This window comes from Physeter macrocephalus, chromosome 16 (genome assembly GCF_002837175.3).
Source record: "Physeter macrocephalus isolate SW-GA chromosome 16, ASM283717v5, whole genome shotgun sequence".
Lineage (NCBI taxonomy): Eukaryota > Metazoa > Chordata > Mammalia > Artiodactyla > Physeteridae > Physeter > Physeter macrocephalus.
The window spans coordinates 38,997,620-39,011,305 of NC_041229.1; the positions used below are offsets into that span (position 1 = coordinate 38,997,620).

Sequence of the window (13,686 nt, forward strand, 5' to 3'; positions counted from 1 at the left end):
AAGACATACACATCTTTAAGAGGGTAAAAGTGAACTACAATTTGAATATAAAATGTAAAACTATGAAATTTTTTTTTAAAAAATAGAAAATCTTTGGAATATTAACCTAGGCAACATGTTCTTAGATGTGACACCAAAAGCACAATCCATAAAAGGAAAAAAATCAATAAATTGGACATTAGCAAAATTAAAAATTTTTTTCCTGCAAATGAAAAGACAGGCTACATACTGAAAAAAAAATATCTGCAAGCCACATATCTGACAAAGGACTCATATCTGGAATATATAAAGAATTCTCAAAGCTCAATGGCAAAAAATAATAATAATAATAATCCAGTTAGAACACGGCAAGACAGGAGCAGACATTTCACCACAGAGGATATACAGATGGCAAACAAGCACATGAAAAGATGTCCAACATCATTAGCCATTAGGGAATGCAAATTAAAACCATGATGAGATTAAAAAATTTACTGGGACAGCTAAAATAATAAACAAAAGCTGGTGAGGATGCAGAGAAACTGCATCTCTCACACATTACTGGTGGGAATGTAAAATGGTAGACACTCTGGAAAAGTTTGACAATTTCTTAACAAACTAAACAAACACCTACCATACAAAACCCAGCAATCCCAATCCTAGGCATTTGTTCCAGAGAAACAAAAACTTTGTCCTCACCAAAACCTGTACATGAACATTCATAGCATCTTTAACTGTAAGTGCCAAAAACTGAAAACAACCAGGTGTCTTTCGGTGGGTAAATGCTTAAGTAAACTGTGGTATATCCACACCAGGGAATACTACTCAGCAATAAAAAGGAACAAACTAGTGATAAAGCAATAGTTTGGGTGGATCTCAAGGGTATTATGCTGAGTGAAAAAGCTAATCTCATAAAGATCACATACTGCATAATTTTATGTATGTAATAGTCTCAAAATTATACAGTAGAACAGAGTGGTTACTACAGTTTAGAGATGGAATAGGGGGAAGGGGAGGGTGACCATAAAGGGGTGGCACAAAGCAGAGCTTTGAGGTGATAGAATAACTCTGCATCTTGATTGTGGTGGTAGCTACAGGAAGCTACACATGTGAAAAAGAATTGCACAGGAGGATATCACACACAAACCCGAGTGTTTGCATGTAAAACTGGTGAAATCTGAATATGGCCTGGATCGTACCAAGGTCCATTTCCTGGTTCTACTGTTGTACTCTGGTTATGTGAGATGTTACCAATGGGGGAAACTGGGTGAAGAGTACAAGGGACCTCTCTACTATTTTTGCAACTTCCCGTAAAGTTATAATCATTTCAAAACTAAAAGTTAAACAAACAAACAAGTGAGCTACAGGCATTTTACTTAAAAACAAAACAAACAAGAAAAGAGGTGTACATAGCTGCACTACTGGCCAGTGAAGTCCCAAATACAGATTTAAACACACACAGTAGGACCATGTGACTTTATTATGTTTTTTAAGTTAAACCCAATTCTCCAGAGGCTTAACAAGGATACATTTCCTAACACGTTAGAGCTACTCCCCCAGCCCCCCCAATAAAGGGAGAAAAAATGCCTGATGTGTGAGACACTTTGGGAGTCCAGGAGTCTGGTCCTAAGAGCCTGGAAATGAATATACCCTAAGATTTCGCAAGGATGGAGGCCAAGGGCCTCACAAGTTAGAGAAGAACTCAGAGTGGTGCCAACACACAAGCCCAGGCGTGCCTCCGTTCCAGAAAATGTAGTGTACGGATCTACCCACAATGGCCAAGATTTAAATGTTGCCTTCCCTCCAAGACAAAACAAACCAACAAAATAAAAAATTTTTTTTAAATCGCTAAGCAAACAAATAAAAACCGTAACAACCTCAGACTATTTCCAACAAACCTTATAATTAAATATGTCCTCTTACTTGCCCTCCAAGTTACCCCTTGCTTTTCAAGTATTCTATTGCCTAGTGAATTCTGGGACATAAGAACCTACCAAAATTAATGAAAGAATAGGAGGAGAAAAATTATTCAAAACACTAGAGAATTTCCTGATCTCAGCTTCCATATGCATTTAAAATGCAGAGAGCTACTTGGAAGGAGTGAGGATGTTACTCCGGGAGAATTTTGCTTATCAGGACTACTAATGGGTCTTACAAATCACTTCCTTTTTACTTTATTGGCCTGGAAAATCAGATTTTTACGATTTTCACTAGCAATTCCCTTGTTTTCTAAGTCGTTCATTATTTTTTTCTTTAAAAAGCTTTACGTTATACAGTGCTTTATCATTTTCAAAGCATTTTCACAAATTGCTATGAAGCACTGGTACCTAGGGGCTGTATTTTTCAACAGAACTCTCACCAGCCAGACTGCCATCTAATTTCAATTAGGTCAGCCATCTTTCCCCCAGGCCCTGGGTCTACACTTCTCCACAGGGGTAGACTTCAAAAAAAAAAAAAAAAAAAAAAAAAAAAGGAGAGCTCTATCCACAGAGGCCTCCAGATGAACTGGCCAAGGGCAGACACTCTCAAGTCTAATCAACAGAGTGCCTTCCCAGAAGATCACTCACATTTCTGCATTCCTGTGCTTTTCTTAACAGCACTTTAAAATCTCATTTAAACCGAAAGTCCTCCATTAGCTTGCATGAACAGATGTATTTTTAAGTGCTTTGATCTACACATGCCCTTCAGTACATTAGTATTCTTCACCCCCCACCATCACACAGAACCAAAAGACCAAGACTTGTGTGCATTTTAAAAAGAAGGGAGAGGGGACTTCCCTGGTGGTCCAGTGGTTGACTCTGTGCTCCCAATGCAGGGATTCTGCAACAAAGACCAGGTGCAGCTAAATACATAAACATTTTTTTAAAAACTAAAAATATTAATAAAAAGAAAGGAGTGGGAGTGGAGTTAAGAGCACCTTCTCTCCTCCTATCCACTTGCAGAGTTCACAAGGGTTTCCTCATTTATCTGGAAAAATGTATCTCACAAAAGCAAAGTATACCCATCCAGAAACTAAACATCCACCATGCCCCACCAGGGAGAGTAGAGGCAGGCAGCTCTAAAGCCTTCTACTCTATGCCCTACTCCTTTTAATTCTGGTCAAATCAGTGGTTTCCAACCCTTTGCTCCTCTGTAGAACAGTTCAAAGTGTGTTAAGGATTGTGCCCACATTGCTTCCATAAAAAGCATTATAGTAGATGCACTATGATGATCAGAGCAGCGTCCTGGGAGATAAATGTCACACTGGTCTAGATGCTTCAAGAACTTGCAAGCTAGAGAGACACCAATGCTTAACTTGGGTCGGACGTCCACGGAGAGCTGCCGGGTTCAGGAGTGGTGGGCAGCCCGGGGAAATCTTAGTTTGGCAGTGACACACTGGCCAGTTTTGGAAGCAGAGAGAAATGACTATTCAACATTTCAAGCCCAGACTTTTCACTTCCTGAAAAGGAGGGAAATTTTTTGGAATAGTAGCTATTAATAATCCCTCTATTCTGGTTGTATTTGCTTATAGCAAGTAACGTTATTGTTTGGGGGTAGTCCAAAGCATCTTCCGGGATCATAAATGGCTCTAGTGACCCACTATCTCCAGCACCACCAAGGACTTTATAAGCAGTACAAAAACTCGATTCTCCTAACATGCCTCGGAAGAAGAAAACGGGCAACCATGTCCGCACTGTATCAGGACAGGGCAAAGGAACTGAGGGGGACCGAGGGCGGAAAATGTTCGGTCCCAACCTCAAAGGCTCCGAGGCCCATCATCAGGGCCACGTCTACTGAAGCCCCAGTTCAGGTGATCCACACACTAGCCGGGCATTTTCCAAAGCATGTACCACTCGGGGACAGGAAACTGACGCCGAAGCCAAAGAAGCAAACACCCTTCGAACAAAAATGGAAAGGGAAAGTCTTTACAGCCACCAATCAAGATACTAGAGAGTAGGGCGTGGCGAGGCGCGGGAGCTGCGGGCAGGCAGCCGGATTCTCAGCCTGGGCGCCTAAGAGGGGAAACTTGGAAAGGTCGCCGCGGCGGAGGCCCTAGAGGTGGGTGCGAGCCAGCGCTCGTCGGTTCCGCCGCCCGGTCCTCCAGCCCGGCTGCCCACGGGGCACGTCCGGCCCCTGCCACAGCGCGGGCCCCGCTCTGCCCAGTTGTCATCGACCGAAGTGGCACGAAAGTCCCATTCCAAGAAGAGCCATCTCCACTTGGAAAGTTTAATGTTTTTCCCCCTGAAACCAGATTCTTTTGAATCAACACGAACAGCAAGGGAGAGCTGGATCTAACTCCCCAGTTTCTGTCAAAGAAACTTGTCCCGGGAGAACAAAGAAGCAATCAGAGAACGCGATCCGAGGCCGGGGGTCCGCGGCGCGACCATTTCTCCGCCCCCACCCGCCAGAGACGAGACTTTGGGGCTACAGGAGGGGTCCGGCGCGTCGAGCGGGCCACCGTGCGCTCCTTTGTCTCGCGCGCAGGGAAGCGGCCACCGGCCACCCCTTCCGCCGCCTCCCTCGGCCGCCGGAGAGCCGCGCGCCGGCGCGTCGCGGAGAGGGCGGCCATATGGCAGCGCCCCTCCGGAAAGGCCAGCCCCAAGGCGAGGGCGAGCCTGCAGCCCCGGTGACGGGCCACGACGGCCAAACGACCCCCAGTCTTCGAGGGGGCGCGGGGAGGCGCGGCGCTGCGACCCGGCAGGCCGGCTCCGGGGCCTGCAGAGTGGCGCGGGAACAGAGTTCTGATTTTTCTTTTTCTTTTTTAAAGCAATCTGGGTAAGGGAGATCAAGATTACGGTGGCAAGCACTCCCGGCCCCCGGCACCGAAGAGGCTGCCCAAGTCGTTCCGGAGCCGGGCCGATCTCCGCCCCGAACTCCCGGAGAGGAGCCCCCAGCCCGGAGCGGCAGGGGGCGGGGAGCATCGATCGGCCGGGTCCTCTGCGCGGGAGAGTCGGAGGCGCCCGCCCTGCGCCCGGAGCGGGGACTGGTTACCTTTCACCGCAGACTCACAAGTTCCCCGCCGCAACTTTGCCCTCCACATGAGGCGATCATGGCTAGTTCAGTGTTACGGTTGGGGAAGGCGGCCGCCAGGCAGCGCGCTGGGCATGGCGTGTGGCAGCCTGGGGAAGCGGCGCCCGACAAGCAGCCCCATTCACAAGGAAGAGGAGACACGCCGAGGCTTCCCCTCCAGCCCCAAACCGGACCACCGCCGCTGGGTCCTAGAGCGTCGCGTGCGCTCGCGCCGCCGCCCGCGCTCCCCGCGCCCCGCGCGCCGCCCGGGGAGGGTAGTCCGGGATCGTCACTGTAACCCTACACTTCACCCCCGCCCAGCGCCCGGCCGCTGGGCCCTAGAGCCCGTCTCCAGGCTCCTGCCGTCCCTCCCGGGGCCCGGGAGATCGCCAGCTGAAATTGCCCCGAGCTCTAGCTGACGTGTCTCCCCGAGAGTTTGGAGGGCCACGGCCTCCCTTGTTTTGGTCCCTGCTGAGGTTTAATTCATGTCAGATTCCACTTCTCCTTCCTTTGACTTTCTCTTCCTTCCCACCAAGCCAACTCCGGCCAAAATCGGTTTCCCGATCTGCCCTCAAAGTCCAGATCAGGTCTGTGTAGGATTTTTTTTCTTCTTAAGCGGAATTTCCAGATGAAAAGTGGCCAGACTTTTCTCTTTGCATTCCCCTATCCCCAGTGCTTCTATCATGCACTGGGATTGGGCGACAAGCTGCTGCTCTGGGCTCCGCTGACTATAGCAGAAGGGCCAAAACAGATTCTACCACCTCAGATATTACAACCAGTGGTCACAAACCTCTAGGCTGTTACCTGCCCGAGCGGACGCGATTAAAGTAATTCTGGGAGAATGTTGCTGATTCTGTCCCACCTCTTAAACCAGGCTACACTGAGTAACACTCCTCACCCACCCCAGTATACTCAATTACAGACCTACGGAGCCTTGATCTGGGGACCCCAAACCCACCCACACCATGTAACATCTCTCCCTAGCTTCCAGGAGCTGTCTCTGCTGCTGAGCCAGGGCATACCACACCTCTTACCTTGTGCTCCTCTCCTCTCTGCCTTCTCTCTAGACCAGAATTCTTTCAGGGATTCCCGCCTGGATTGTGGCAATTGGCTAACTAGTCAGCCAGCAGTTTTACCCCTCCACTCAATCCTGGTGGGTTGTGTGCCCCTCTGATTCCAGTCTTTTCTTGTGATACATCCCTGATGGTTCGGTAACCTCTGCTCTCAAGATAAAACCCAAATGCAATAATTTAACCATTATTTACCAAAAACCTACCACATTTAAAGTCCGATACCCTAGTACTCGATAACACATAAAAGAAACGAAACAGCAGCTAACCAGCCCTTCGAGGATTTATTTATTTAAGATAACAAAATATGCAACCACAGAGCAGGAAAGCACTGGAGATGCTTGGAAAAAGTGGAGAGCAGCGGTCCCCTAACCTTTTGGCACCAGGGACCGGTTTCCTGGAAGACAATTTTTCCAAGGACTGGGCTGGGGGATAGTTCAGGCGGTAATGCGAGCAATGGGGAGCGATGGGAAACGGCAGATGAAACTTCGCTTGCTCACCGCCACTCACCTCCTGCTGTGCGGCCCAGTTCCTAACAGGCCAGCGGGCCCCTGGTGGAGAGGACTGACTGCATGCAGGAGAAAGGAGAGCCTTGAAGAGTGGTAGAGCTCAGAGCCACTGGCATTGTATGAACTTAGCATAGGCTGGGGGAGGGGTGATGGATAGAAAAAGGAGGGGAAGTAGGAAGGAATTATTAATTGCCCCCTATTAGATACCATACTATATCCTGAGAGGCAGCAGAATTTAACAGTTACAAGCATCCACTGGAACAAAACAGAAATGGGTGGTTGAGTCACAGCTCAACCACTCTACCTGTGGGCACTTAGGCAAGTCATCTACCTTTTCTAAACCTCAGTTTCTTCATTTGCAAGATGAGGGAAATTGCACCCACCCTCACAGGGGGGTTGTACGGACTGAATAAGGCAACAAATATAAAATACTTAGCACGATGCATATAAGTGCTCAGCACACATTTGCTATTATTTCAAGCAACCCTCCATTAGCCCTGGACATAGGGAGCCCATCTGGGAAATAGCTACAGGAAGCAATGACAACTGACGTTGGAAGATAGAAAGGAAGAGAGAGATACCATGTAGATACCAAATCTTTGCGGATGCCAAATACAGGGAAGATACAAAATCTCCGAAGCAAGATTTTACTCTTTTCATTGACTAGACAGCTATCCTGGGAGAAAGAACAAAGTAATCAAGTTAACTCCGATTTTGTGCCTGGGTCACAGGAAGAATGGATCATTCTTGGAACATTTATAAACCAGTTGGTCCAACGGATGAACCAATGATGGAAGAAGCAGAGTTGAGATGGGGAACTGGTTTGAGAAAGATGTTGACAGGCTTCCTGTCGTCTGGGCAAGAGAAAAAAGGAACAAGAGCCTGGGTGAGAAGTCAAGAACAGAAATGCAGAGAAAAAAAGAGATGAAGCTTTGAAGATCAGTTTACTTGGAGAATGCCCACGACAGAAAATTCAGGAAAGAAGGAGGCAGAAGAGGCAGACGCCGGGGAAGTAGAAGAGCTAGGAAGGTTTCCAGGCATGGAAGCCAGAGGAAGCTTTAAGAAGATGGTCCCCCTATCAAATGCTACAGACGCCTAGACTTCTGAGGAAGTGACAGGCACAGCTTGTGGGCTTAAGAATCTGCTGATTCAATCAGGTGGGCCTAGCCTAGACTTTTCAAATTGATACCGAGTGACAGTTTAGTAGGCCAATTTTCCCCCTCCACTCACCTTAATTTCCTCAACCATTAATAATCACTATATCAAATGCAGAAAATGAATAATCTTCTACATCATATATATCTGACTCTTGTTCAGGAACTGAGGCCTGAGAAAAAGACTTCAGATTTAATCAGCAAGAGGTCATCGATAACATTTTATAGTATATTTGGCTGCAGATTCTGACTAAGGTTGGGTCCAAATAGAAACAAGGTATGTTTACAATAAAAACTGAATGCAGCTTTACTAGCAGTAAGGGAGTGAACCAGTCAGCATCTGTGATTTTGGACCTACATACTCACTCCACAGGTCAGCATCCTTTCTATAAAGCGACCCAAGTTGTCTTTTACTCACCCCTGGGAAAGTTAAGAAGGTGACAGAGCAATTTTGGCACTCTTAGAGACAGCTCAGGGAACAGTCTTTAACTCCAGACAGGGCAGGTACCGGGATGTTCCAGACAAGCACAGAGGCTGGAAGAAGAGTGAGGGAACAGAGGCACCCAGGAAGAGGAGGATGAGCACGGTCTTCAGAGTTAAGTCCTGAGTTCTAGTCCGGGTCCACCTATTTCTAGCTATGGAGAGTAACAAAACATAAGCCTCAGCTACCTCCTCTGTAAAATGGGAAACATTACATTTAGCTCATTGGCTTATAGTGAGGATTAGACAATATATGTCAAGTGCTGGGCACATAATAGGAATTCAGTAAAAGAAAGCCTTCCCTTCTCCAGTGATTTGAAATACCAAGGAATTTAATTCTCTATTACAATGGGAATCCTCCCCCCGCTTCTTCTCTGCACCCACCAAACACAGCCTTAAAAGACTTTATCATCTTCTACTTGGACTAGGATGGGCCCTAAGAATGGGCCTGACCTTGCCAGGAGGGAAACAGCAAATGGCAAAAAAAGAGTGGACAGGCATGTCCACAAAAGGGACAGCTACTGCCCGGCATCACCTAGGACAGGCCACACTACAATTAGTGGTTCTCAATGAACACCTGTTGCGTGAACAAACCAATGGCTCAATGCAGCCAGGCTGTCTTATTCAAAGGCTTATTTTGTTTCTAGAACATAGAAACCCAAGTTCTGTAGTGCTTCCCAAAGTGTGATTTATAAGCCAAAGCATGTAAAATTTTAAATTCCTGATGTCTCACCTCCAAATTCTAGAGATTCAGGGTCTCTAAGGATGGTGTCGTCACAGAATCCACTGTAAGCAATGCCAAGCACACCAAAATTTGAGGGTCAAGGACTAAGGCCTCCCACTGGTTCACTGGGGTCAAGGTGCTCTTCCATTTCTCTTTCAGCAGCATTTGCTGTATCAGAGCTTAATATGATAAAGGTAAAGGACAATGGGTGACATATGAGAACGTTTTAAAAAAAAGCATTATGGGAGCATGCAGGAGTGACTGGCTTTGTACAGGGAGGGAAAAGGGCAGGTTCCAAGAAATCCAAGCGCTGAGGGAAGGACGTCATTACTAGCAAAGGCAGGGGAAAGGAGCGAGCACATTGCTGTGCTTCGCAACACTTTTTCTTTGAACTTCTTCTTTTCCAAAACATAAAATGGTCACACCAACCCCAGATTTGCTAAATCCATGTATCATTGCCAGGCAAGAGAATTTCTTCCAAGCTTTTCTTTCAGTTCTCTGTTTTACAAAGACAATAGTTGTATTTTTTTTCCCTGCTTATTTCCAAATATAAAATCCCGTTCTCAAATAAGCTCCTCCTCTGGAGATTCTGACATATGCCCTGCCCCCATCTTGTAAACTGTTAACAGGAGCAAAATGCAGGGAGTCCTGGAAGTGCCCAAAGCAGAGGATGCCAGGAGAGCACTGCTGTAAGGAAGGTGGGGTCAGGCAGGAGCCTTTTCCAGGCCAGACTGACTGAGAATGGACAGTGAAAAACAAAGAGGAAGATGTGCAAGGCAAGTGGAAGATGCACAGGTGAGACCGCTCTGCAGTTCCGGAAATACCGGGTGCCTTAGAGATGGGTAAACTGCTCCCAGGAGGAGTTAAATGTCATATAACAGAATGGGTCATTTGAAAACCCTGCTCCATTTGAGGCTTACCCCAGGACTCTGTTGATTATGAAAAAATTGCCCAATAAATATGTATTAAGTACCTACTAAGGGCCAGGCTCCGTGCTATCATCCTCCACAGGTGTTTGGCTCATTTAGTGAGTTATGGATCTGAGGCCTGTTTGTCTGGATGTTTTCAGCTTCACACCCATGGTGACACACCGGTCTCTTCTTGCCTCATAGCTTTCTCCTCTGAGCGTATTACATAATATGCATTAAACGCATAATCTGATCTATATAAAACACAGGAAGCAGAAGGTGGATACCATCATGTCCAGGAAAAATGCACCTATACCGAAAAGCTAAAAAGGAAGAGTAGAGACATTGTCCCCAAATAAACCTGGGGTCAGATCCTGACTGAGACACTCAGTAGCTATGAATATAAAGCACCTGGCATGTCACAGGTATTTAATAAATGATGATCATTCTGTTATTTGCTACTCTTACTACAGAAACCTCGGGAATACTGAAAGCTCATACTTTTTGGCTAATTGGTTATTTCAGGGTTTCTAAACCTTGGCACTCTTGCCATTTGGTGTTGAGATTTCTTTGTGGTAAGGACTGCCCTCTGCATTGTTGATGTTTAGTGGCATCCCTGGCCTCTGCCCGCTCGATGCCAGTGGCAACCACCCTACCTCCCACTCCAAGTTGTGTCAACTAATAATGTCTCCAAATATTGCCAAATGTCTCCTATGGGCAAAACCTCCCCCCCGGTTGAGAACCACTGAATTAGATGAGTAGTTAATGGTGCCCAGTTTACAAGCTCCCAAGCTTCTAACCATACTGATCATTCCATTGAGCTGTTGGGTGAATCCAATTGCATACTAATAGGAGGCAGCCTCGGTTTTTTTCGTTCTACAGTATATATCACACTATGGCAATTTCTTCCCATTTCTCTCTTCATGAACAAAAAACCAATTAGGTTTTATTCTATTTCCAATGATGGTACAGATACGTGGTTTTTGTTTTTTTTTTTTCTAAAAACTGGAATCATACTGAGTTTCTAAAACAATAGCAACATACAATCGCTATTAAAAACAAGAGCTGAAAAAAAAAAAAACAAGGGCTGTCACAATAACTGGAGATAACTTTGATCAGAATGTTCAGACTTAATTAAGATCGCTTGTAGTCGCCTTTCTGAAAAGGATGCAGGTGTGTTTTATTCTGAAAACATGTCCTCTCTGTTCATAGCTAGAAAGAACAGTGAGAAGAATGGCCCCTCCATAGCCTACACAGCAGTTCTAGCTCTTCTCTTTCTAGAATATGCACTAAAGAGCAGCATCCTTCCAGCACATCTTATACTTTAAATGCCAAAGACAGAGAAGTGGGGAAGCTCTCACCATTCCCAAGGGCTCCAGCCACTCTGGATGGTTCAATTCAGGAGAAAAATTTGTTTTACAGCATAATCTCAGAGTGGGGTGGAGGGTAGGGTAAGAGTTAAAATTCACATCTTACATGATAGGTGATCCATCCAGAAATCAGGAGTTATTTATTGTGTGTCAGCAACAGAGCCAGTATCATGCTAAGCAGAACAGAGTCTTCAGAAAAGTCCCAGGTCGGGAGGGGAATAATCAGAAATAACTAGAAAAAATAAAGTCCTAAACAGAAGGACTAACTGAAAGGATTAACCGAAAGCACAACAGAGTTTGAAAGAAGGCAGAGCCATGTGAAAGCTGCAGTGGTTCATTCATTCATTCAAAAAATATTATCAACTACATTGAATAAGCCACACCCTCCACTAGGTATGCAAATACCCTGCTATGGGCTCTGCTTATTAAAATGTGTATAAATAAACCTATTATTTCAAACCGGTCTATGTGCGATGAAGAAAAGGAACAGGGTGCAATAACAAAGACTCACGAGGGAGAGGGTGGCTACTTAGAGGGAGTGGAAAGGGAAGGCTTCTCCAAGGAGACGAAGAACAGGGGGGAGAGCCATCCAGCTGAGCAAACAGCCTGTGAGGAGATCTTGAAGCAGGAAGGAGCTTAAAGGAGGCAAAGGGAGGAGGGCCTGCATGGATCCAGTCTGGAGCATCCCGGGATGAGTTCCTCAGGAATGTTACGAGCCTCCTTTACCCAGCATCTGGGAATGGTCTCTTTCCAGTCATCCTTTAGGATGTAATACCTTATGAGTTTCAAACAATGTGAGTTTCAAATTAAGTGGAAGAGAGAAAAGGAACGTCAGAAAATGACCAATTTGGGATGAAGAATAATAAAGGATTAAATGGAAACAACCTGAAAGTGAACTCCACGTTGGTCACCACCATATCCACGTGAAAGATGCAGTCTCTCTAGAGCCTTCATCTGAGTCTTATTGAAAACAGGGGAAGACCTAGGATGCTCAGTGCCAGTAAGGCAGTGGTTCTTAAACGTGAGCTGCATCAAAGTCACCAGAAGAGCTTGCTAAAACAGACTGCTGGGTCCCACCCTTGAGTTTCTGATTCAGCAGGTCAGGGTGGGGCCCCAGAATTGCACTTTTACTCTAACAAGTTCCCAGATGATGCTGATGATGCTGGTCCACGGACCACACTTTGAGAAGCCCTGGTTTAGGATACTTGGGGACCTACATTTCTGCACACTCAGAATCCCAACCTAAATGAGGGAACAAGCAAGAAGCACTGTAGGAGGAGAATGATCAAAACCCAGTTTTCTGTCTCGAGTGAGCAAGTACGGAATAGTGTCTCCTCTGTACCAGGTGATTTCATATGTTACCTCATTTCATCGGTACATAACACACCGCGTGGTAGGCTTCATTATCCTTGTTTTACGCATGAGGAAAAGAGGCTGGGCCCCAGGTTATGGGAATCTCCCGAGATCACATGGCTCAAAAGTGACAGCGCCAGGATTCAAACCTGTTCTTCAGAGCAGAGCTCTTGATCTTGACGCTACACTACCTTGCCTTGCACACACACAGCTCCTTCTCCAGGCTCCCCTGGACGGGAGAGATGCTCCCCGGGCTCTAGACCCACTGCACCGCTGCAGAGCACTCTGAGGCCGACCCTGTGCAGCCAGTGATGGGTGTAGACACTTTTCACAGACTCCTGGGGGCTGCTAGGGACCTGAACTTGTTACTAAGTTCTTCCCTTTCTTTAGGGAAGGCAGTAAACTCTACTAAGCCTCCACAAATGCACTGCCTTAAGCGTGTTATATACATCATCTCTTTCAAAACCACCAGGGGTGGTTTTCAGTCTGTGGGGGGCAGTTAAGTATTCTAAAACACAAGCAGGCAGGAGTGAGACAGGCCTGGGCTCAACTTCCCTTCTGTCATTTATTAGTTATATGACTTGACTTGACTAAAGCTCAGTTTTTCTTCTTTTGAGAAGTAGTGGTTACAACAGTATACGCCTCAAAGGGTTGTGAGAAATTCATGAGTCACTTGCATGTAAAGCTCTCAGCTCTTAACATGCAGCACATACTCCATAATTATCAGCTACGATTACTAACCTGTTATCCATTTTCTTTCAAAATATGGCCATTTTAGAGAAGCTTTAATTATTGCTGTGCTAGACGGTCCTAGACACACAGCTTCTTCTGTTGACGTTTCTCGAGTTTGGGAATATTTAATTGGTAGATCCAGGAAATAGGAATGGTAGGCATCTTGATCTGAGCCCCTCCCACACCCTAACTAGGAAAAATATCTCAAGAGATCCTTACAAACAAAACAGGGAAAAATGGGCTAGCCTGGGTATTTTAGGTGAATTTAAAATAATTAAATAACTACACCCGATGGGTATTGATTAATGGAATGGTATTAACTTGGGTGGGAGGTTGAGGTCAAGGGGTCTGATGATCCCACTATGCTAAATATTGGTCAAGTTATACGTGAGGTCAGGCGCAGTTCTCGGTGCCAGGT

The 13,686-nt window shown here is 46.0% G+C and overlaps 1 protein-coding gene across 4 annotated transcripts in view; it reads right to left on the reverse strand.

Annotated features, from left to right (window-relative positions):
* Positions 1–5,241, reverse strand: part of AMOTL1 (angiomotin like 1) — a 106,520-nt gene extending 101,279 nt beyond the window's left edge. For 2 of the 4 annotated variants that reach the window (XM_055078760.1, XM_055078759.1), the window contains exon 1: positions 4,951–5,239. Coding sequence is in view for 2 of the 4 variants with exons in the window: in XM_007115115.4 (XP_007115177.1) it covers positions 4,951–4,999 (49 nt within the window). In the remaining 2 variants the exon portion in view is untranslated. Of the gene's footprint in view, positions 1–4,950 lie in introns of all 4 variants that reach the window. The other 2 variants (XM_007115115.4, XM_007115114.4) reach the window with 2 other exon arrangements.
* Between the last annotated feature and the right edge of the window lie 8,445 nt (positions 5,242–13,686).